The 25,895-nt window shown below is 45.5% G+C and overlaps 1 protein-coding gene across 2 annotated transcripts in view; it reads left to right on the top strand.

Moving 5' to 3' along the window:
* Window positions 1-2,308: 2,308 nt before the first annotated feature.
* Window positions 2,309-25,895, top strand: part of LOC139264694 (protein mono-ADP-ribosyltransferase PARP14-like) — a 133,087-nt gene continuing 109,500 nt past the window's right edge. For both annotated transcript variants that reach the window (XM_070881616.1, XM_070881615.1), the window contains exons 1-3: window positions 2,309-2,486; window positions 12,321-12,445; window positions 15,859-15,889. In XM_070881616.1, the coding sequence (XP_070737717.1) occupies window positions 2,309-2,486; window positions 12,321-12,445; window positions 15,859-15,889 (334 nt within the window). The remainder of the gene's footprint in view (window positions 2,487-12,320; window positions 12,446-15,858; window positions 15,890-25,895) is intronic.

Here is a 25,895-nt window from a genome sequence, read left to right as displayed (position 1 = left end):
CCCTGAAAGTAACAGGCCAGGTGGATAAGGTAGTTAAAAAGGCATACGAAATGCTTGCCTTTATTGGCCGAGGCATAGAATATAAGAGCAGGGAGGTTATGCTTAAATTGTATAATACTCTGGTTAGGCCACAGCTGGAATACTGCGTGCAGTTGTGGTCACCGTATTATAGGAAGGACGTGATTGCACTAGAGAGGGTGCAGAGGAGATTTACTACGATGCTGCCTGGAATGGAGAATGTTAGTTATGAGGACAGATTGGATAGGCTAGGTTTGTTCTCGTTGGAACAGAGGAGGCTGAGCGGAGACCTCATTGAGGTGTACAAAATTTTGAGGGGCCTGGACATAGCGGATAGCAAGTGCCTATTTCCATTGGTGGAGGGGTCTACTACGAGGGGGCATAGTTTTACGGTGGTTTGTGGAAGGTTCAGAGGGGATTTGAGGGGGGGCTTCTTCATGTAGAGTGGGGTTGTGGGGGTCTGGAACTCACTGCCTGGAAGGTTGGTGGATGCAGAAACCCTCACCACTTTTAAGAGATGGTTGGATGGGCACTTAAAGTGCCATAACCTGCAGGGTTACGGACCTAGAGCTGGTAATTGGGAGTAGACTGGATAACCTCTTGTTGGACGGCGCAGATATGATGGTACGTACTGCAGGGAATCGAATACGACCAGGGTGATCTCCTGGACTAGTTTCGATCACCTGGATGGGTCGGAGAGGAATTTCCGCTGATTTGTTTCCCCAATTGGCCTGGGTTTTTATCTGGTTTTTGCCTCTCCCAGGAGATCACATGGCTCCGGTTGGGGTGGAGTGTAGAATGTTTTGGTGCAAGGGGTGTCGCAGTTGTGTGGGGCGGACTGGTTGGGCTGGGTGCTCTTTACCTTTCCGCCATTGTTCATAGGTTTATATGTAGCCTTCAGGGCTGCAGACCAAGGACCGTGTGGCTGTCAGCCGGCGCGGACACGATGGGCCGAAATGGCCTCCTGTGTGTAGATTTCTATGTTTCCATGTTTCTATGACTGAAGCATACTACTAGGAAGGCGCAGGATCAGATATGGCATTTTTTAAATGTTTACGTGTGGTACTGCAGATTCACTGAAACATTTGATTACTTCATCCCATCTGTCACACACTGTGATTGTTGTATTTGTCTCACTCCATTTACACAATTTCCCTGTCACAAACTCATTTAACAGAGTTACTTCATATAATGGTGCATCCTTGTTAATTGTCACATTCCAATATTTCTTCTGCAGTAACTCGACTGCTGTTTCAATTTCAGATCTTAAAGGAACTTTCTTTGAAAGCAGACACTTCAAGTTTCTCAAATCATCTATATGCTTTCCCCATGCATTTTATGGCTGCATCGAAGAAAGATCTTGACACATTAAGATCGCACTGACATATCACGACCCCTGCTTCTTCTAGGTCTCAAAGCAATTTTCTCACTAAAATAAGCAATCTTGAAAAGAAGCTGATGCAAGTTGCATCAGCTTCTTTTCAAGATTGTTTGAGATATCAGCTGACTCTGCTGCACAGAGATCATCTCCCTGAAGCAGTCTGATTGTATTGTGAAAAGGTGTCATGTTTGCTGAGATAAAAGCAAGCCAGAGTTCGGTACATGTGTCTTCAAATAATTTGTGAAGATCTACTGGGCACTTTTCGTCCGACAAGAAAAACGACTCATAAAGTTGAAGGATCCTCTCCAAAGCAGGTATCATTAACAGCCAGCTGACATTACTGTATCCCAGAATATTCTGATATTCTTGTCCCACGTACTCTCAAAAACTCTTCAGTCTTTCCACGTGAACACTGAATAAATGAACGTATCCAAAAATCTTAATTAGAATGTTCCAAACGTGACTGGGGAAACTGTAGTTTTTTAACTTAAGCCAAAAAAAAAGCAGCCTGCTCAAAAAAAATGCCGCAAATCACTGGGGAAAATTGAGCCCAATAATGTAATCAAAATCAACTAAAATATACTGCAATTTAAAAAAAAATTATTTTATACATTCTGTAATTGATAGTCATTTACCAGAAAAACAGAATCATTGTGAAACTGAAACAAAACTGAAAGATTTTATATAACCAAATATATCTTCCCATAATAAAATTGAGACTTTTTCCAGAAAAGACTTTATTTTAATTTCTTTTCTAAAGCCAATTATAAATTTATTTCCCTTATTTTTAAAATTTTGCAGTGTTTTGTATTAACCAGAAGCTATTTAATTGGGTGATTCGGGTTTTTGAGCCACTCCCCCCTTTACATAAAAGGCTGATGTCACAGTTCTGAAACATTTGAGCAGGACATGGCTAATCAAGGTGCTTCTACTGTCTTAGTTACTGGATTTTCACATATTGCAAAAAAAGGACTTGAAAACAAGTTAGTTGCATACTTTCAAAGTAAGAAGAAGTCAGGCGGTGGAGAATGTGATATTAAGATCACTGAAAATGGAGATGCCCTGGTGACTTTCTACAAAGAAGATGGTATGTTTTATTTTACATTCTATTAATTTTGAAATCTGGAAATCAGGAGCAATTAATGGTAAATATATATAAAATAAACAGTTGGACCGTATGTGATGGATTAAAAGAAGGAGCTGCATATAATGAGGAGGGGAAACTGAAAGTGAAAAATAACCAGAAATTAAAGCTGTTCAGCCATTAAGAAACCAAATTGATATCAGTGTTTTTAAAAAAAAATAAGAATCTATATAATTTTGATTAACTGGAAGTTGCAATTTATGTATGGAAAGAGAAAATAATTTTAATACAATGGCTTTCAATTGCTTCTGTGTTGGATTTCCCCCTGAAAATATTGTCACAGTCCGAACCTCTGAAAGCCAGTGCCAGCTACTCAAAGGAAAACAATGCTGTTATTGCAGGCAGTATTTATTAGTCTGCAGCAACAAAAGTAATGTCAACAAATTCAGAAAAGTACAAAATTAGAGCATGGGAATTTTAACCCCCAAAAAATGGATCCAGAAGGGGAATGTTGGTTTGAAAACCTATTATGTAAAAGAGGCCTAGCTAAAAACAAAGACATGAGTTTCAGTTTCATTTCTCGTTGCTTGCCTGGTTTTCCAGTAAAAGGAAACAGATTAGCAGAAAAGTAGTATGAAAATAATCAGAAAAGTTGACTAAACTTTGGATAACAAGGAGCCAGTACAGACTCATTCGGCTGGATGACCTCCTCCTGAGCTGTAAACCTCTATGGTTCTAACATCAGAGCTCAGTAAATTACATCAGTTAAAGTAAACTAATACAAAACAGGTCATTGTTATAGAGCATAGAGAAACTGAAAAATCAGAGGTGAAGTTTCTGAGATGCAGCAATGGATGGAAAATTGGGGGCAGCAAGACTATGGGGTCGAAATTGAGTACCGCCATTTTTGAAGCGGTGTCGCCGCCTGAGTGTTGATTTTAGCGCCGTGCGTTAGGCGTAGCCTCAAAGTCCTGAATTCAGTTTTTACGCCCAAAGATGAGAAAGCAGCGCTAAAAAGTAGCATTGCACACTCATCCTCGGGCGGAAGCTCAGGAGGTCTACTGAATTTCTCGACGGGAGGCTCCCGCCATGCTAGGAAAAAAAGGAAGGAAAAAAACTAACTAAAACTTCTCCGATCCATACAAACACTTCCCCACTCTTAAAACTAATGAAAACATGCAGAAATAAATAAAGAGAAAAACTTATCTTCCTTTCTGGGTGATTCCGCCTGAGATCCACTCTTTAACGACAACTTTTTCCTGGCTGTACTGCCGCTTGCTGATACAGCAGCCGTACAAAGCAAGTATCGTGCCAGAGGCGTTATACGCTGGATGACGTCACCACGCGGGTGGCCTTAGCCGGCACAGTGTTGCCTTTTGGCGCCTCTGCGAAAGAACCGACTCAATTTAAGACAAGGCGTCAACGCCGCTTACTAATGACAGTGGGCCTTTGCTGCCTACCGCAGGCGGTAACAGGCGGTGTACCATACCCAATTTCAACCCCTATGTGTGACCATCTACCGGTGATGCAGGGTCTTGGACAATGTTTGGGTATTTATTCATTTTCACTGCCTGAACAGTGTTGGAGCAGATCAACTGTTGTTATAGAACCCACACAGTTTTTCTTCTGTTGATTTCAGATTACTGCCCAAGCAGTAAAATTGAAAATTATCCCTCTTGTGTCTAATATGGAATTATTTCCAGAAGTGAGTGGGGTCGCTTTTGACTTTTTGGATGACCGACCGGCGAGTGTGGTGGTTGGCTTCCTGCAGCGAAAAGCCCCTGTGATTCTGAGGACCTGGCCTCATTTACAGTTGGCAGGTGAGCTTTGGTGCGCCAAACAAACGTACCATGCAGCTCGGCAGATTGAGGCCTCAAAATCAGGCAGGGGCAGACGTCAGCAAGGTATGTTGTTGGGGGGTTGGGGGTGGGGGGATAGGATTGCGAAAGGTTGGCGTACTGAGGTAGCAGCAGTCCAGATTATTTTTGTGGGTCCGGTAGGTGCTCTCCTGCTCCTGCTCAGAGTTTGCATGGCGCAGTTCCGACCTAAAACGGCAGTCGGGGTGCTTTTTATGTCAAAGGGGCCTATCGCCTGAAACGGATGGGCGCTTTGGACACCCAGTTATTGGCCCCATTCAAAATTCCTTGGAAGGTAGGAAACTAATGGGTAGAGGAAGAAAGAGATCTGAGAATACAGTTACAAAATCGTTAAAAGTAGCAACTCAATTTGATAATACCTTAAAGAGTGCAAACAAAGTACTCGGATTTTCATTTCTAGAGGAATAGAATTCAAAAGCAGGGGGTTGTGTTAAATGTATATAGACCCTTGGTCAAACTACACAGTTCAAAACCTCACAGTACACAAAAGATATTAAAGTACTGGAGAAAGTGCAGAAAAGATTTACAAGGAGGTGACCAGAATTGAACAGGCTGGGGCTCTTTTCTCAGACAAAGGGAAGACGAAGAGTAATCCTGATCGAGGACATGGCAGATTCTACTTGTGGGTGAGTTCGCCACTAGGGGGCATAAATGTACAATAGTCACTAAGATCAGGAAGGAATTTCTGAGTGGTGAGAATGTGAAATTTGCTGCTACAAAGAGTAGTTGAATCAAATAGCATTGACACGTTTAAGAAAAGCTTAGCACTTACATGTGGTAGAAGGGAATAGAGGATATGGCAGGAAGAGGTGCGAAACGGGATTTTGATAGAGTAAATTGGGAGAAACTGTTTCCACTGGTGGGAGGGTCGGTAACCAGAGGACACAGATTTAAGGTAATTGGCAAAACAAGCAGAGGGAGATGAGGAGAAATTATTTTTCGCAGCAAGCTGTATGCTCTGCCTGAAAGGATGGTGGAAGCAGATTCGGTAGTAAGTTTCAAAGGGGATTTGGGTATATATTTGAATGGGGAAAAATGCAAGGCTATGGGGAAAGAACAGCAGAGTGGGACTAATTAGATAGCTCTTTCAAAGAGCTAGCACAGGCACAATTTACCAAATGGCTTCCTTCTGTGCTGTATGATTCTAAGAGGTAATTAGAATGCAAGGAGGCTCATATGGAGTATAAACACCGACATTAGCGCTCGGTTATGCAACGCCTCTATTTCAAAATTCTCATCCTTATTTGCAAATCCTTCTATGGCCTCGCCCCTCCCTAGCTCTTTAATCTCCTTCAGCCTCACAACCGCCCGAGATGTCTGTGCTCCTCAAATTCTGCCCTCTTGAGCATCCTTGATTAGAATCACTCAACCATTGGTGGCCGAGCCTTTTGCTGCCTAGGCCCTAAGCTCCGGAACTCCCTGCCGAAACCTTTCCTCCTCTCTACTTCTCTTTCCTCCTTCAAGACACTCCTTAAAACCTACCTCTTTGACCAAGCTTTTCGTCATCTGCTGTAATTTCTTCTTATGTGGCTCCGTGCCAAATTTTTGTCTTATAACACTCCTGTGAAGCACCTTGGGATGTTTTACTACAGGGTTTGTTAAAGACGCTATATAAATACAAGTTGTTGTTGACATAGATCAGTTGAGTGACCTGCCTTCTGTGCTGTTAATTCTATGAAAGGTGGTATTAGGCACCAGGAAACTCTGGTAATGAATCTGGGTAACCTTGAGCCTCCCCTGCCCCTGGCTTCCCTCCTCCTCTTTCCCACTACCCTGCTCGTGAGGCACGCCTGGCCTTCTCCCAAACACTTACCCGAGTGCCAGGGATCGATACGTCGGGTCCCTGGTGGCTGCCTCCTGCCACCCAAAATCCCACTCCCACCCACCAATCAGCTACCGCTTCCTGCTGGGTTTGAGCAGAAGACTGAGATTAAAATCTTCCAAGTCTCTTTTGAAGGGCAGGACAGTTTGTCATCTGCCTTGGCTCTTACCCACATGACTCCCAGCCCTGAGTTAAATTCCACTGCTTGCCCATACACAAATGTTTATTTGTTCTTCTGGATACTCTAATCTGTCCAGCAAGATAAATAAATATTTGGTGGAAACATCAATTGAATGGCACGTTTCCTTACTTTTTTAATGGTGAGTGGAATAATAACGGTAATCTTTTTTCCTCATAACTTAAATTTTTGACTGTTCAACATATTTTTCACATTTTTAAGAAAACACAACTTTCAGCAAATGTTGTACTGTTGGTGTTATATATGGAAACTTTTATATACTCTGTACAGCCACCAGAGAGCTCATCCCCTGGAGTCCCAAGGGATCCCATAATCCCTTGGGAGCACAGGTATTTAAGGAGGCCTCACAGGTTGGAGAGGCACTCTGGAGAACTGCAATAAAAGACTATGGTCACACTTTATTTGAGCTCACAGTATTCAGTCTGACTCTTGCTCCATACATAACAACTGGCAACGAGATACAGATAGCGAACCCAAAGATGAAGAAAACAGTGGGCATCCTGGAGAAATTCTCGGAGGGAGATGATTGGCAAACTTTTGTGGAGCGACTCGACCAGTACATCGTGGTCAATGAACTAGATGGGGAAGAGAACGCTGCCAAACGAAGGGCGATCCTCCTCACCGTCTGTGGGGCACCAACGTATGGCCTCATGAAGAATCTGCTTACTCCAGCGAAATCCATGGAGAAGTCGTACGATAATTTATGCACACTGGTCCGAGAGCATTTGAACCCAAAGGAAAGCGTTCTGATGGCGAGGTACCGGTTCTACACCTACAAAATGTCTGAAGGCCAGCAAGTGGTGAGTTATGTTGCCGAGCTAAGACGCCTTGCAGGACATTGCGAATTTGAAGGACATTTGGAGCATATGTTCAGAGACTTTTTTGTACTTGGCATTGGCCACGAAACCATACTTCACAAACTTTTGACTGTAGAGACCCCAATCTTGAGTAAGGCCATTAATGATAGCCCAGGCGTTCATTGCCACCAGTGACAATACAATGCAAATCTCTCAGCACACGAGTGCTGCTACAAGTACTGTGAACAAAGTGATGTTGTTTTCAAATCGCAATGTACAGGGCAGGACACACATGCCTGCAGCTGCACGTCTGCAGATGTCTCAGAGTCCACCATCAAGGGTGATGAATGCAAGGCCATTAACACCTTGTTGGCACTGCGGGCGTGATCATCAGTTCCATTCATGCCGATTCAAAGGGTACATTTGCAAGGGCTGTGGAACAATGGGACATCTTCAGCGTATGTGCAGGCGAACTGCAAATCCTGCTAAATCTGCAAACCACCATGTTGCAGAGGAGGACAGATCCACGGAGGATCACGACGAACCAGAGCCTCAGATAGAGGAGGCAGAGGTACATGGGATGCACATATTCACCACGAATTGTCCCCCGATAATGCTGAATGTTGAACTAAATGGACTCCAGGTGTCAATGGAGTTGGACACGGGCACAAGCCAGTCCACCATGGGCAAAAAGACTTTCGAAAGATTGTGGTGCAGCAAGGCCTCAAGGCTAGTCTTAACTCCAATTCGTACGAAACTAATAAACTTACACAAAAGAACTGTTTCCTGTAATTGGCAGTGCTACTGTAAAGGTCTCCTACGATGGGGCGGTGCACAAGCTACCACTCTGCGTGGCACCAGGTGATGGTCCCACGCTGCTCAGCAGGAGCTGGCTGGGAAAGATACTCTGGAACTGGGACGACGTCTGAACGCTATCGCCAGCTGACGACACTTCATGTGCCCAGTTCTTAAACAAGTTCCTGTCCTCAAGGGAGACGGCACCATCAGAATCTGTGGCGATTACAAAGTAACTATCAATCATTCCTCCCCGCAGGACCAATACCCACTACCAAAGACCGACGACCTCTTTGCAACGCTGGCGGGAGGAAAGACATTCACGAAGTTGGATTTGACTTCATCCTCACGACGCAGGAATCATCTAAGGGCCTCACCTGCATCAACACGCACAAAGATCTTTTCATTTATAACAGATGCCCGTTTGGAAATTGATCAGCGGTGGCCATATTCCAGAGAAACATGGAAAATTTACTGAAGTCGGTCGCGCGCACCGTGGTCTTCCAGGATGACATCTTGGTCACAGGTCGGGACACAGTCGAGCATCTGCAGAACCTGGAGGAGGTTCTTAGTCGACTCACCGCGTGGGGCTCAGGTTAAAACGCTCAAAGTGCTTTTTCCTGGTGCCTGAAGTGGAGTTCTTGGGGAGGAGGATCGCGGTGGACGGCATCAGGCCCCCGATTTGAAGACGGAGACAATCGAGAACGCACTGAGGCCACAGAACGTGATGGAGTTGCGGTCGTTTCTAGGACTCCTGAACTACTTTGGTAACTTCTTACCGGGTCTCATCATCATCATACGCAGTCCCTCGGAATCGAGGAGGATTTGGTTCCACTCCCAAAGTGAGTTCTTTGATGGCTGAACAGTCTGATACAAGAGCCACAGACCCTGTTACAGGTGGAACAGACATTCGTCTAGGGAAGGGATCGGTGGGGCTGGTTTGCCGCGCGCTCCTTCCGTTGCCTGTGCTTGGCCTCGTCATGCTCTTTGCGTTGAGACTCGAAGAGCTCAACGCCCTCCCGGATGCACTTTCTCCACCTCGGGCGGTCTGCAGCAGGGTCTCCCAGGTGTCAGTGGTGATGTCGCACTTTACCAGCGAGGCTTTGAGGGTGTTCTTATAACGTTTCCGCTGTCCTCCTTTGGCTCGTTTACCATGAAGGAGCTCTGCATAAAACATTTGCTTAGGGAGTCTCGTATCTGGCATGCATATTATGTGGCCTGCCCAGCGAAGCTGATCGAGTGTGGTCAGTGCTTCAATACTGGGGATGTTAACCGGGTCTCAGCACACTGTTAGAACCACTGCATGTCTTACTGCATAAAGGGGACGAATGGGTTTGGGGCAAAAGCCAAGAAAATGCCTTTGTAAAAGCGAGAACATTGTTATATTCAAAAAAATTGCTTGTGTTGTATGATCCATGTAAGCGTTTGATACTAGCATGTGATGTACCGTCACATGGCGTCGGGTGTATATTGCAACAAGCTAATCATTTCAGGAAACTGCAACCGGTTGCTTACGCATCCAGGAGTCTGTCTAAGGCTGAGAGAGCCTACAGCATGATTGAGAAAGAAGCGTTAGCGTCTGTCTATGGGGTAAAGAAAATGCATCAATATCTATTTGGGCTAAAATTCGAATTGGAAACTGACCATAAGCCACTCATATCCCTATTTTCTGAGAGTATAGGGATAAATACCAATGCATCGGCCCGCATCCAGAGATGGCGCTCACGTTGTCCGCATACAACTACGCCATCCGCCACAAGCCAGGCATAGAAAACTGCGCCAATGCTCTCAGTAGGCTGCCATTGCCCACCACGGGGATGGAAATGGCGCAGCCCGCAGATCTAGCCATGGTCATGGAAGCATTTGAGAGTGAGCAATCACCTGTCACTGCCCGGCAGATCAAAACCTGAACGAGCCAGGACCCCTTATTGTCCCTATTCAAAAACTGTTTGCTTCACGGGAGCTGGGTCAGTGTCCCAGTGGAAATGCAGGAAGAGATAAAGCAGTTCCAGTGGCGCGAAGATGAAATGTCTATACAGGCAGACTGCCTTCTGTGGGGCAACCGAGTAGTGGTTCCCAAGAAGGGCAAAGACACCTTCATCAGTGACCGCCACATTATTCACCCAGGCATCATAATGATGAAAGCGATAGCCAGATCCAACGTGTGGTGGCCCGGTATCGATGCAGACTTAGAATCCTGCGTTCACAGATGTAATACATGCTTGCAGTTAAGCAATGTACCCAGGAAGGCGCCACTAAGTTTATGATCTTGGCCCTCCTGGTCTAGGGTACATGTCGACTATGCAGGCCCGTTCTTGGGTAAAATATTCCTTGTGGTTATAGATGCGTACTCCAAATGGATCGAATGTAAGATAATGTCGGCTAGCACATCTGCTGCCACCACTGAAAGCCTGCGGGCCATGTTTGTCACACACGACCAACCCGATGTCCTGGTGAGCGACAACGGGCCATGTTTTACTAGTGCTGAGTTCAAAGAATTCATGACCTGCAACGGGATCAAACATGTTACATCTGCCCCGTTTAAACCAGCGTCCAGTGGTCAGGCAGAGAGAGCAGTGCAAACCATCAAGCAGGGCTTGAGGAGGGTAACGGAAGGCTCACTGCAGACTCACCTATCCCGAGTCCTGCTTAGCTACCGCACGAGACCCCACTCACTCACTGGGATCCCACCTGCTGAACTGCTCATGAAAAGAGCACTTAAGACAAAGCTCTCGTTAGTTCAGCCTGATTTACATGAATAGCTAGAGAGCAGGCGGCTTCAACAAAGTTCATACCATGATTGCGCAAATGTGTCACGCGAGATTGAAATCAATGATCCTGTATTTGTATTGAATTATGGACAAGGTCCCAAGTGGCTGCCCGGCACTGTCGTGGCCAAAGAGGGGAGCAGTGTGTTTGGTGTCAAACTTTCAAATGGACTCATTCACTGGAAAACTTGGACCAAATCAAACTCAGATTCACAGACTATCCTGAGCAACCCACCTTCTTTGACCCTCCAACACACACACCAGTGGCAACTAGCGCCACGGTTGACCACAAAGCAGAACCCATCATCTACAGCAGCCCAGCAGGACCCACCACACCAGGCAGCCCAGCAAGGTCAGCTGCACAGCAGCCCAGCGAGGGCCCAACAATTGATTGAACAATACCAGCTTTCACACTGAGACGATCAATCAGGGCAAGAAGGGCCCCAGATCGACTCACATTGTAAATAGTTACACTATTGACTTTGGGTGGGGGGTGGGGGAGGGAGTGTTGTTTTATATGTAAACTTGTATATACTCTGTACAGCCACCAGAGGGCTCATCCCCTGGAGCCCCAAGGGATCCCATAATCCCTTGGGAGCACAGATATTTAAGGAGGCCTCACAGGTTGGAGAAGCACTCTGGAGACCTGCAATAAAAGACTACGGTCACACTTTACTTTGAGCTCACAATGTTTAGTTTGACTCTTTCTCCATACATAACAGTTGGGTCTTCAATTTGCAGTGTTTTTTGTGTTCGTGTACATGCCATTTATTTTTATAGATTACTTTTTCTACCGCTCTACAAACATTGTGATAGTGAAAGTTTAATGACTCATTCTTCACTTTAAAAATAATTTTCTTTTTCTCTTCTGAAAGCAGTGGCTCATGAGGGGGATTGGTTCATTTGGAATCAACAGTTTCCCAGTACCTCACAAAATGGCCATTCTTTATGTGTGAGCTTCAATAAGGAGCATCTTTAACCCTGGGGTTCTTCACAACATAGTCTGACTGATCCTGTCCTCACCTGATAGTTACACATGCATACATTCCAGTGGGTTTGCTAAATAATGATCAGGAATAAAAAATCTTGTTGATGCTTTTGCTTCTATACCCAAGAAGGATGAAGCTCATTGTTACTCCCCTGCTGCCGTAACTTTCATCACTTTTCCATCTGGATATGCTATTTGACTGACTGAACTAATAAATTAAAAGAATACTTAAGAACATAAGAATAAGAACTTGTTATAAAAACAGGAAATGCTGAAAACACTCAGCAGGTCAGGCAAAAATAGCGTTTCAGCTCAATGACCTTTCATCAATTTTGAAGCAACTATTAAATCTCTAACTTCTTTCAGTTTTAAGGAAAGGTCATTGACCTGAAACTTTAACTCTATTTCACTCTCCACAGATGCTGCTTGACCTGCTGAATATGTCCAGCATTTTCTGTTTTTATTTCAGATTTCCAACAGACGTAGTAGTTTGCTTTTGTTTAAGACTACTTGTCATTTGTTTTTAATTTTCATTTGTATTTTTCTAGATATTCATAAAAGTAATATGAGAATTTTTCTTTACAAATTTAGTATCAAAATCTGTCCTGGAAAGGAAACATACTCTTACTATTAATGGACAAAGCATTGAACTCTCAGTAACTCAATGTACAGGCAAACAAACAAATTCTGAAGATGTCCAGAACATTTTCTCACCAGTAAGTATATTCATTATGCAGCATTTCATTGTAATTTATTAAAAGTATTTCAGATATTTGGCATACTTATAGATTCCAGGAATCAGTCTGGTGAACCTTCGTTGCACTCCCTCTTTGGCAAGTATGTCCTTCCTTGGGTAAGGAGAACAAAACTGTACACAATACTCCAGGTATGGTCTCACTAGGGACCTATATATCGTATGCAGCAGAACAGGTCTCCAGTTGTCCTGGTTAACCCTTGCCACTGGACAAAGACCTAGCTCTGTCAAGCCCGTGTGGTGGCTGATGTGCAACAGTCACCACATGTTAAAAAAATTCACACACAGGCATCTTCCACCGCTTCAATTGGAGTTCAGGACTGGAATATCGGTTCCTTCATTGAAACATCTGTGAACTCATGTGGAAGCAAGTCATCCTCGTTCGAGGGACCGTCTATGATGATGATGAGATTCCAGTTCAGGGTATTGAGTTTCAAGGTATTAATAACAATTATACCAAATTTATTGTAGTCCCTTAAGTGCCAATGCTACAATGCATCTAATTCCATACAGGGAAACAAGTTGGTTCTAGGCCTCAACTAAATACATCTATTAAGAGATGCATGAGAGCAAACAGGATCACTTCTCCCTGGGAGTTCGAGGTTTTCTGATGCCTGACCAACATTTTGAAGGACAATATCAGAAATTCATGAGCTACCACATTGAATTGCCTCACTAATGTTTGATGTCACTGAACTACTGAAATTAGTTAATTGTGTAGAATACTGTAATGTATGTGTTCACTGCATCAACTTAAACTAAAGTCAAGAGGTTGGATTTCCCTTTAGTATACTGGCTAAATTAGATAGTATAGTGGCAAAAAATAAAGAGAAAGTGTGTGGGAAGACCTACTGTTGCATCCTTATCCTTAACACTGGTGGCCTGAATTTCTCTCTATTCTGTCGCAGGGAAATATCCTAGCTAAGTCCAGAGCACCCTGCTGCATGTAAATAATGACAGGGAGGTGGGGCCAGGGTTGCTTCCCAATTTCTCTCTTTACAACCTGTGCCATCATTGACCATAGGGACTGCCAAGAGAGAAGTGGCAGTTGGCCTTGGGTCAACAGTGACGTTCAACAGAATGTTGGAGGGGGAGAGTCCAGTTGTAGGCTTGTTTTAATTCCTTAAGGCCCTTTGTCTCTTCTTCTCAACCAATCTGCTCATAGTAAATTTTTCTTGAAATTTTAAAAATGAAATCCTTGGGGCTCCTCTGCACTGACCTTTTCCACCCTTCCAGTGTCAGGCCCATTCTGCATGTAAAATTAACCCCGATCCAGGAAAAAAGGTCAACCTGCTCTTACCTTTGATGGCTCCATCCTCAGTCCTTCTTCATCTGTTAACATTCTAGATCTCATTATCTCCTCTGATTTCAGATGGAATTCCCACATCTTTTCCATTGCTAAAATTGCCTCCAAGAAGCTGGGTTTCCTTTTTCATGCCAAACATTTTTCCTCAACTCTTACTCAATTCTCTGTATTCATGTGTATCCATTGTGAGGGAAGGACTTCCAACAGCTCTCTTGAATTCTTTAACTGGATACAAGTAAAAGTTAGTCATCAGATTGATGATTCCCTCCTTCACCTCTAGTCACCAATCTCTTTCTCCACTGCAGCCTTTCATGTCTTTCTCTGTTTTATTGTTACTAGTAAAGTCTTCACATCTTGAACTTTCCTCTCTTATTCCATTTTAAATCCAAATACACCATCTTATAAGATATTCTTCTTCCCTAATGTGTTAGGATCAAACATTGGACAGTCTCCTATTCTAACTCATTATTTCCCAGGTAAACTGTTGACTGGTTTACCTCCTCCCTCGTAGTTAAGAGGGAGGAGGTAAGCCATGCTTGCTGATAACCAATTACGACTTTCTGATTTACCTCATCTTCTATTTACTCTTCACTCTTGGTAATGTCCTATGATATGGGCTTTGACCCTTCATTATAATCTCTCAATTAAAAAAAAAATGGTATTATCAGCAAGTCTTCTGAATGCATTGGAATCAAGATCATGCCCTTTTTAAGTTTATTATTAATCAGTATTGGCAGTAAACATAGTAGCCCCAAAATTGCTCTGTCATTCCAGCGGAGTCCTGCCCTAATCGCCTCCATTGCTAAAATTACTTCCAAGAAGCTGAGTTTCTTCTTTCTTGCCAAACATTTTTTATCTCACCAAGCGTATCTCATCCAACATGGTATAAGAGGGGTCCACATGGACTTGCAAGCTGCAATTGGGGTCTCAAAGATCAGGGAAGGGAAACTATAAAAAGTAATTTTTTAAGTATGCAGTGAAGTTATTTGAGCGTTAAGTGAGAGAACCAATTCCTATTCATTTCTCATCTGTTTGTCTCCCCAGTTTGCGGCTGAACATTGCAGACTGAACTGTGTTTTTAAAGGCTACATGGGAGTTTTACATGCAGTATAGCTGCTTACACTGCTTTACATGGGTTTTATGCCACTATCTACTCCAATGGGCATACAAATGAGCTGATCAGGAAACCTGTGTTTAACTACCTCTACAGGCCAAAATCATTTTTTCAAAGACATATAAAGAAAGACTTGCATTTATCTAGCGCTTTTCACAACCTCGGGATGTCCCCAAGCGTTTAAGTCAATGAAGTACTTTGGAAGTGCAGTCATTGTTGTAATATAGGAAACGTGTCAGCCAATTTCCACACAGCGAGCTCCCACAAAAAGCATTGTGATAGTGACCAGATAATCTGTTTTAGTGATCTTGATAGATGCAAAAATATTGACCAGGGCACCGGGGATAACTCCCCTGCTCTTCTGTGATCTTTTACGTACACCTGAGAGAGCAGACGCGGCCTCGGTTTAGCGTCTCATCCAAAAGACGGCAGCTCTAACATTGCTGCACTCCCGCTACACTAGAGCACTGGAGCACCAGCCTAGATTTTGTGCTCAAGTCTCTGAGTAGGACTTGAACCCACAACCATCTGGTTCACAGGCTAGAGTGCTACCAACTGACCCACGGTTAACATTTTGCAACAGCAGTGCAACTCACTTTGAAGATATTTTCCCCCAAGTACCAGGATCAGCAATTTTCAGAAGGATCTAGTAACCAGACACTCCGCCCACCGCTGGTGGGGAAGTTTATGCCGGCTTTTCCGTCTGTTTCCGATGGGGGCTCAGGGGAGGATGAAGCCTGCTCCTCAGGATTCTTCACACTAACCCTGTATAATTTAGTTAGGTCAATGACAGAGTTCAACAGCAGACAAGATCCTAACATCACTGTCAGGATCACACCATTGTGGAAATTCTCAACCAGTAATACCTTGACAGAATATACTATTATGTGGCCAACATTTTCTTTAAAACTAGGATCGAGAAGTTTTTCTAATGACTATTATTTTTAATTTACAGGTCAAAACAGATTCGACCTGTAGATCTGAAGGTAAGACAGAACATTCATCAGTGTTCACTTCACAATGCTAATCAATCCGCATCAACTACAGGTTTGATGTTTTTGGAAATCAAAGAAGCAGAAGAGAATTTCTACAATGTGTTATCTTATATACATAATCAACATAATGTAATGTCATTGGGGGTTAAAGCAGGTTAGTGTCTGAGTCATTTTAGCTCCAAACATCACTCGGACACTGTTATGCATGCATTAAAGGGTCAAACTTTCGGCTGTCGGCGGAGCGAGAGGTGTGAGCGCGCCTTGGACCCAGAGGCTTGAGGTGTGAACTACATACATAGAACAGGCAGGGAGGCAGAGCGCCAGGCGAGCGGCCTACAAAAGGCCCACCAGCAGCGTCGGAGAGGCGAGCGGGGAATCGGGAGGCGGAGCGCCAGGCGAGCGGCCTACAAAAGGCCCACCAGCAGCATCGGAGAGGCCAGCGGGGAATCGGGAGGCGGAGCGCCAGGCGAGCGGCCTACAAAAGGCCCACCAGCAGCGTCGGAGAGGCGAGCGGGGAGTCGAGAGGTGGAGCGCCAGGCGAGCGGCCTACAAAAGGCCCACCAGTAGTGTCGGAGAGGCGAGCGGGGAGTCGGGAGGCGGAGCGCCAGGCGAGCGGCCTACAAAAGGCCCACCAGCAGAGTCGGAGAGGCCAGCGGGGAGTCGGAACGCCAGGCGAGCGGCCTACAAAAGGCCTACCAGCAGAGTCGGAGAGGCCAGCGGGGAGTTGGAACGCCAGGCGAGCGGCCTACAAATGGCCCACCAGCAGCGTCGGAGAGGCGAGCGGGCAGTCGGGAGGCGGAGCGCCAGGCGAGCGGCCTACAAAAGGCCCACCAGCAGCGTCGGAGAGGCGAGCGGGGAGTCGGGGGGCGGAGCGCCAGGTGAGCGGCCTACAAGAGGCCAGCCGGTACAGCTGCAGCAGGGAGGCAAAAAAGAAGTAGAAAGAAATCGAAAGGTGATGTCACAGCCAAGGGGGTAAGTGATTGGCTGGTGATTGGTAAGTAGTTTTTCTTTTTCTTTTCTATATTAGTAAGTAACATTTAGCATTGTTAGTGCCAATTTAAGTTTATCTAAGGGTTAAGACATGGCAGGAGAGATCGGACACGTGCTATGCTCCTTCTGTACTATGTGGGAAGTCAAGGATGCCTCCGGTGTCCCTGACGACTACGTGTGCGGGAAGTGCATCCGCCTACAGCTCCTGACGGACCGCATTGCGGCACTGGAGCTGCGGGTGGATGAACTCTGGAGCATCCACGATGCTGAGAATGATGTGAATAGCACATTTAGTGAGTTAGTCTTACCGCAGGTAAAGGGTACACAGCCAGATAGGGAATGGATGACGAACAGGAAGAGCAGTGCAAGGAAGGTAGTGCAGGGGTCCCCTGCAGTCATCCCCCTGCAAGACAGATACAGCGCTTTGGGTACTGTTGAGGGGGATGACTCATCAGGGGAGAGCAGCAGCAGCCAAGTTCATGGCACCGTGGGTGGCTCTGCTACACAGGAGGGCAGGGAAAAGAGTGGGAGAGCTATAGTGATCGGGGATTCGATTGTAAGGGGAATACATAGGTGTTTCTGCGACCGCAACCGAGACTCCAGGATGGTATGTTGCCTACCAGGTACAAGGGTCAAGGATGTCTCGGAGCAGGTGCAGGATACTCTGAAAAGGGAGGATGAACAGCCAGTTGTCGTGGTGCACATAGGTGCCAATGATATAGGTAAAAAAACGGGATGAGATCCTACAAGACGAATTTAGGGAATTGGAGCTAAATTAAAAAGTAGGACCTCAAAAGTAGTAATCCCAGGATTGCTACCAGTGCCACGTGCTAGTCAAAGTAGGAATCGCAGGATAGCTCAGATGAATACGTGGCTTGAGGAGTGGTGCAAAAGGGAGGGATTCAAATTCCTGGGACATTGGAACTGGTTCTGGGGGAGGTGGGACCAATACAAACCAGACGGTCTGCACCTGGGCAGGACCGGAACCAATGTCCTAGGGGGAGTGTTTGCTTGTGCTGTTGGGGAGGAGTTAAACTAACATGGCAGGGGGATGGGAACCTATACTGGGAGTCAGAGGGAAATAAAATGGAGGCAGAAGCAAAAGATAGAAAGGAGAATAGTAAAAGTGGAGGGCAGAGAAACCCAAGGCAAAAACAAAAAGGGCCACATTACAGCAAAATTCTAAAGGGGCAAAGTGTGTTAAAAAGACAAGCCTGAAGGCTCTGTGCTTCAATGCGAGGAATATTCGGAATAAGGTAGACAAATTAACTGCGCAGACAGCAGTTAATGGATATGATGTAATTGGCATCATGAGACATGGCTCCAGGGTGACCAAGGCTGGGAACTCAACATCCAGGGGTATTCAACATTTAGGAAGGATAGCCAGAGAGGAAAAGGAGGCGTGGTGGTGTTCCTGGTTAAAGAGGCAATTAATGCAATAGTGAGGAGGGACATTAGCCTGGATGATGTGGAATCAGTATGGGTGGATCTGCGGAATACCAAAGGGCAGAAAACGCTAGTGGGAGTTGTGTATAGACCACCAAACAGTAGTAGTGAGGTTGGGGACAGCATCAAACAAGAAATAAGGGATGTGTGCAATAAAGCTACAGCAGTTATCATGGGCAACTTTAATCTACATATTGATTGGGCTAACCAAACTAGTAGCAAATTGGTGGAGGAGGATTTCCTGGAGTGTATTAGGGATGGTTTTCTCGACCAATATGTCGAGGAACCAACTAGAGAGCTGGGCATCCTAGACTGGGTTATGTGTAATGAGAAGCAACTAATTAGCAATCTTGTTGTGCGAGGCCCCTTGGGGAAGAGTGACCATAATTTGGTAGAATTCTTTATTAAAATGGAGAGTGACACAGTTAATTCGGAAACTAGAGTCCTGAACTTAAGGAAAGATAACTTCGACGGTATGAGGCGTGAATTGGCTAGAATAGACTGGCAAAGGATACTTAAAAGGGTTGACGGTGGGTAAACAATGGCAAACATTTAAAGATCACGTGGATGAACTTCAGCAATTGTACATCCCTGTCTGGAGTAAAAATAAAATGGGGAAGGTGGCTCAACTGTGGCTAACAGGGGAAATTAAGGATAGTGTTAAAACCAAGGGAGAGGCATATAAATTGGTTAGAAAAAGCAACAAACCCGAGGACTGGGAGAAATTTAGAATTCAACAGAGGAGGAATAAGGGATTTATTAAGAGGGGGAAAATAGAATACGAGAGGAAGCTTGCAGAAAACATAAAAACTGACTGCAAAAGCTTCTATAAATATGTGAAGAGAAAAATATTAGTGAAGACCAACATAGGACCCTTGCAGTCGGATTCAGGTGAATTTATAATGGGGAACAAAGAAATGGCAGACCAATTGAACAAATACTTCGGTTCTGTCTTCACGAGGGAAGACACAAATAACCTTCCGAACGTACGAGGGGGCAGTGGGTCTAGTGACAAGGAGGAACTGAAGGATATCCTTATTAGGCGGGAAATTGTGTTAGGGAAATTGATGGGATTGAAGGCCGATAAATCCCTGCGGCCTGATAGACTGCATTCCAGAATGCTCAAGAAAGTGGCCCTAGAAATAGTGGATGCATTGGTGATCATTTTCCAACAGTCTATTGACTCTGGAGAAGTTCCTATGGACTGGAGGGTAGCTAATGTAACATCACTTTTAAAAAAAGGAGGGAGAGAGAAAACGGGTAATGATAGACTGGTTAGCCTGACATCAGTAGTGGGGAAAATGTTGGAATCAATTATTAAAGATGAAACAGCAGCACATTTGGAAAGTAGTGACAGGATCGGTCCCAAGTCAGCATGGATTTATGAAAGGGAAATCATGCTTGACGAATCTTCTGGAATTTTTTGAGGATGTAACTAGTAGAGTGTACAAGGGAGAACCAGTGGCTTTTGACAAAATCCCGCACAAGAGATTAGTGTGCAAAATCAAAGCACATGGTATTGGGGGTAATGTACTGACGTGGATAGAGAACTGGTTGGCAGACAGGAAGCAGAGAGTCGGGATAAACGAGTCCTTTTCAGAATGGCAGGCAGTGACTAGTGGAGTGCCACAGGGCTCAGTGCTGGGACCCCAGCTCTTTACAATACACATTAATGATTTAGATGAAGGAATTGAGTGTAGTGTCTCCAAGCTTGCAGATGACACTAAACTGGGTGGCGGTGTGAGCTGTGAGGAGGACGCTGGGTGACTTGGACAGGTTAGGTGAGTGGGCAAATGCATGGCAGATGCAGTATAATGTGGATAAATGTGAGGTTATCCATTTTGGGGGCAAAAACTCGAAGGCAGAATATTATCTGAATGGCGGCAGATTAGGAAAAGGGGAGGTGCAACGAGACCTGGGTGTCATGGTTCATCAGTCATTGAAAGTTGGCATGCAGGTACAGCAGGCGGTGAAGAAGGCAAATGGTATGTTGGCTTTCATAGCTAGGGGATTTGAATATAGGAGCAGGGAGGTCTTGCTGCAGTTGTACAGGGCCTTGGTGAGGCCTCACCTGGAATATTGTGTTCAGTTTTGGTCTCCTAATCTGAGGAAGGACGTTCTTGCTATTGAGGGAGTGCAGTGAAGGTTCACCAGACTGATTCCAGGGATGGCTGGACTGTCATATGAGGAGAGACTGGATCAACTGGACCTTTATTCACTGGAGTTTAGAAGGATAAGAGGGGATCTCATAGAAACATATAAGATTCTGACGGGACTGGACAGGTTAAATGCGGGAAGAATGTTCCCAATGTTGGGGAAGTCCAGAACCAGGGGACATAGTCTTAGTCCTATCTGGCCTACCCCTTATCCTGAGATGAGGAAAAACTTTGTCTCTCAGAAAGTTGTTAGCCTGTGGAATTCCCTGCCGCAGAGAGTTGTTGATGCCAATTCATTGGATATATTCAAGAGGGAGTTAGATATGGCCCTTATGGCTAAGGGGATCAAGGGATATGGAGAGAAAGCAGGAAAGGGGTAATGAGGGAGTGATCAGCCACGATCCTATTGAATGGCGGTGCAGGCTCGAAGGGCCGAATGGCCTACTCCTACACCTATTTTCTATGTTTTTATGTTTCTAAACTGAGTACTGTTTAACAAAGCAAGGTACAACCTTGCTTCTGCTTTATTTTAGCCCAAAGTGTCTGACTCACAGAATGGCTGGCCTTTTATACCAGAGCAGCACCATGTGCGTGCTGCTCAGTGGCCTCCAGCAATGACACCATCTGGTGGCTCCAAACAGCATGTACATACATGACCATCCCCTCTTCTGAGATCTTATCACAGTCTTTCACAGGTTGAGACGGTCCCGTGCTTTACGCTCCCGGGTTCACCGTCTCAGTTCGATTCCGGCCTTGGGTGAAAGTGCTGATTGTTGTGGCTGGTGGCTGGATGGCTGACTTGTTGTGGGTGGCAGTGGCTATGTCAGGAAGTGTAAGTCCATTTTTATTGAACAAGTCCATGATGGAAATTCCGGGTTCACTGATGACCCTTGAGTCCACTGAAGGCTGCTGGTAGGTTGGTTGGTCATCGATGGTTTCTTCGTCCGACTGCTCTGGCTCGCCTGCGTGCCTCAGCTTTGTTTGATCCATGTGTTTCCTGCAAGTTTGCTTTTGAGGATGCAACCCTTTACCACCGATAATATCGGGTCCTGGCTGGTCCAGATCTTAACTTGTTGAGCCGTGACAGGGGTACCTTCACTCTCAATAGCATCCATGATTAACATTAAATCTGCCGGTTGTGGCGTTTCCACCTCTGGTGTGGGCAATGGCAACCGGCTCAAAACATTGGCACAATTCTCTGTGCCAGGTCTGCGCGAATGACATAATCATAGACAGATAATGTCAGCACCCACCTTTGGATGTGGGATGAAACATTGGTATTGATACCTTTGCTCTCGGAAAACAACAAAATGAGCTGCTTGTGATTGGTCTCCAATTCGAACCTCAGACCGAACAGGTATTGATGCATCTTTTTAACACCGCTTTTTCTACCCTACTGTAGGCTCTTTCTGCTTTAGACAATCTTTTGGATGAATATGCGACAGGTTGAAAGTTTCCCTGACTCATTGGCTTGTTGTAACACGCAACCAATTTTATATGACAATGCGTCACAGGCCAAAACTAAACGTTTACATGGGTCATAATGTACCAGCAACTTGTTCAAGCAAAGCAGATTGCTGGCTTTCTTGAAGGCTCTGTCTTGCAATGCGCTCCACACCCAGTTGTTGCCTTTTCTCAATAGCATGTGCAGTGGTTCAATTTAGGTAGGAAGTTACCAAAATAGTTGAGTAGACTCAGGAACGAGTCCCACTCTGTCCAAATGCAGTAGAACCTCTTCCAGGTTGTTCAGATGTTGCTTGTAGTCACGACCGGTGATCAGGATGTCATCTTGGAACACAACGGTTTTGGGAACGGACTTCAGTGGACTTTCCATATTCCTCTGGAATATTGCTGCAGCCGAGCGAATTCCAAACGGGCACCTGTGGTAAATAAACAGTCCTTTGTGCATGTTAATGCACGTAAGTCTCTTCGACATCTCGACCAATTCCTGCATCATATAGGCTGACTGCAATTTCAACTTTTTCCCTTATCATATACGGCACTGCCTGAGCTTTATGATGGACGGGTCTTGCATCTGAGTCCACATGGATCTGCACCGTGGCTCCCGTGAAGTTATCGATATCCAGTTCGAACAGAAAGGGGAACTTGCTCAATACTTGGGCACGTGTATCTTCCTCCGACGACAACACCTTTATGTCATTCCAGTCGCATTTGATTTTCTCCAACCAGGTCCTGTCGAGCAGAGTTGAGCCATTGCCTGGAACAATCCACAGCGGTAACTCGTGAACCGCACCTTTATACGAACATTAATTTGTGCACTGCCAATCACCTTTATCAGTTCTTTGGTGTACGAGCGCAGCTTGGCATTAACAGGGCTCAGCCTGGGTCTCACAGTCTTAGTATCCCACAGCTTATTAAATGCCCTCTCATTCATGATCGATTGACTCGCCCCTGTGTCCAGTTCCATTGATACCGGTATCCCGTTAAACTTCACATTAATCAAAATTGGTTTACTCTTGGTTATGAAAGAGAACAGCCCTCCTCTGGCATCTCAGATTGCATATCTAGATTCGTGCTAGTCTGACTCTCATCCTCCACGTGGTGTGTCACAGTTCGCTTGCTCATCTGTGGACACTTGCGCTGGAGATGCCCCACTCTCAGACAGTCTTTGCAACTATATTGCTTAAATCAGCACTGCTGGTGCCGGTGACTAGTGGGGTACCGCAAGGTTCTGTGCTGGGGCCCCAGCTGTTTACACTGTACATTCATGATTTAGACGAGGGGATTAAATGTAGTATCTCCAAATTTGCAGATGACACTAAGTTAGGTGGCAGTGTGAGCTGCGAGGAGGATGCTATGAGGCTGCAGAGCGACTTGGATAGGTTAGGTGAGTGGGCAAATGCATGGCAGATGAAGTATAATGTGGATAAATGTGAGGTTATCCACTTTGGTGGTAAAAACAGAGAGACAGACTATTATCTGAATGGTGACAGATTAGGAAAAGGGGAGGTGCAATGAGACCTGGGTGTCATGGTACATCAGTCATTGAAGGTTGGCATGCAGGTACAGCAGGCGGTTAAGAAAGCAAATGGCATGTTGGCCTCATAGCGAGGGGATTTGAGTACAGGGGCAGGGAGGTGTTGCTACAGTTGTACAGGGCCTTGGTGAGGCCACACCTGGAGTATTGTGTACAGTTTTGGTCTCCTAACCTGAGGAAGGACATTCTTGCTATTGAGGGAGTGCAGCGAAGGTTCACCAGACTGATTCCCGGAATGGCGGGACTGACCTATCAAGAAAGACTGGATCAACTGGGCTTGTATTCACTGGAGTTCAGAAGAATGAGAGGGGACCTCATAGAAACGTTTAAAATTCTGATGGATTTAAGACAGGTTAGATGCAGGAAGAATGTTCCCAATGTTGGGGAAGTCCAGAACCAGGGGTCACAGTCTAAGGATAAGGGGTAAGCCATTTAGGACCAAGATGAGGAGAAACTTCTTCACCCAGAGAGTGGTGAACCTGTGGAATTCTCTACCACAGAAAGTTATTGAGGCCAATTCACTAACTATATTCAAAAAGGAGTTAGATGTAGTCCTTACTACTAGGGGGATCAAGGGGTATGGCGAGAAAGCAGGAATGGGGTACTGAAGTTGCATGTTCAGCCATGAACTCATTGAATGGCGGTGCACTCTAGAAGGGCCGAATGGCCTACTCCTGCACCTATTTTCTATGTTTCTAGGATTTCCCCACAATGCCAACATGGAGAAGTTAGATACATTCCCGCTGGCGGACTTTGGGCAGCCATAGGTTTCGCGAATGCAGCCGGCTAGGTCCTGCCATGTGCTGCTCTACCGAACGCCGAATCAATCACATTCACTTGCCGAGGTTCGGTTCTTCACCGCTATTTGCTTTAGACTCCTGTCCGTCATCATACATGATTGAGCGATCTGGATGGCCCTTTTTAAATCCAACTCCTCCACAGCCAGAAGTTTGCGCAGGATCACCTCATGGTTGATACCGATAACAAAGAAGTCCCGCAGCATGTCTGCCAACACCGTCCCAAACTTGCACGGTCCCGCTAGACGTCTCAGGTCGGCAACGAATTCCGTCGCACTCTGGCCCTCCGATCGAATGTGTGTATAAAAGCTGTATCTCGAGATGATGATGCCGTTGTCTGTCTTAAGGTGCTCCCGTACCAATGTACACAACTCCTCGTATGTTTTCTCTATTGGATCACTAGGCATGAGTAGATTCTTTATCAGATCGTAGATCTTTGAACCGCACACAGTGAGGAACACGGCCCGGCGCCGATCTGTATCAATGACCCCCTCAATTTTGTTGGCCACGAAGTACTTGTTCAAACGGCTCACAAAGTCTTCCCAATCTTCTCCCTCCACAAATCGCTCTAAAAATCCAATCGTGCTCATTTTGCAAACAAAGATTCTTGTATTCTCGTCGCCAAATGTTATGTATGCAATAAATATTCAAACTGTGTACTGTTTAACTAAGCAAGGTAAAACCTTGCTTCTGCTTTATTTTGGTCCAAAGTGTCTGACTCACAAAATGGCTGGCCTTTTATTCCAGAGCAGCACCATGTGCGTGCTGCTCAGTGGCCTCCAGCAATGACACCATCTGGTGGCTACAAACAGCATGTACATACATGACAGACACAAGGCCCAGTAAAGATGGTATCAGGAAGCTATTAAGAGATTCTGCTTCACAAATCTGTTGTAATTGTTTTGTGCAGAAAACTAAATTAGTAGATGACTGGTATCCACTATACGTAATATTCTTTGATTTTTGGCATGCATTTGATAAGGTTCCACTTCCCAAGCTCTTAAAGGAGGTAATGGGTAATGGCCCCGATATTGACTGGGTGGGTTTTCTGAGCCGGAGGGTGCAGTTTCCAATGGGAAACGTGGAATGCTGTGGAGTTTTAATACAGCCTGCAGCTGCTAGTGAGAGCTTGGGGCGGGGAGGGAGGTCCGATCAAGGGAGGCGGGCGGGGGGGGGGGGGGGGGGGCGGTGTCTGAGCCCTGATCAGGGCTGGGTTTTTGGATGTGGGGCGGTTCAAATTCCAAGGAAGCAAGTAAGTTTGGGGGGCTGGGGGGAAGCATTCCTGCTTCTTCTGGCCTACAAGCAGTGCTGTAAGGACACTTACATTTTCTCCTAAGCTCTCCTTGCCTCCCATGAGCTGCCTGGTTTCCCGAAGCACGGGAAGTCCATCCGACCAGGGTTAAATCTGTAAGGGAAGTTAAATGTGAGGCTCCCAGCTTCAGTATAATATTTAAATGGCCAACCCGCCTCCTGGGAGCGAGTTGGCTGCATGCCTCCTGTCCCGCCTCCGTTAAACCTGGAAGTGAGTGGGTTGAGGTTGGGTTTGAGGTTTTAAAATTTTTTACATCTCACCCAACCCCAACTCACCCATTTCTGGGATTAAAATTCAC

Source organism: Pristiophorus japonicus, chromosome 5, assembly GCF_044704955.1.
Source record: "Pristiophorus japonicus isolate sPriJap1 chromosome 5, sPriJap1.hap1, whole genome shotgun sequence".
Lineage (NCBI taxonomy): Eukaryota > Metazoa > Chordata > Chondrichthyes > Pristiophoridae > Pristiophorus > Pristiophorus japonicus.
The sequence above is the reverse complement of the archived record's forward strand: the minus strand, read 5'-3'. Positions and strand labels throughout refer to the sequence as shown.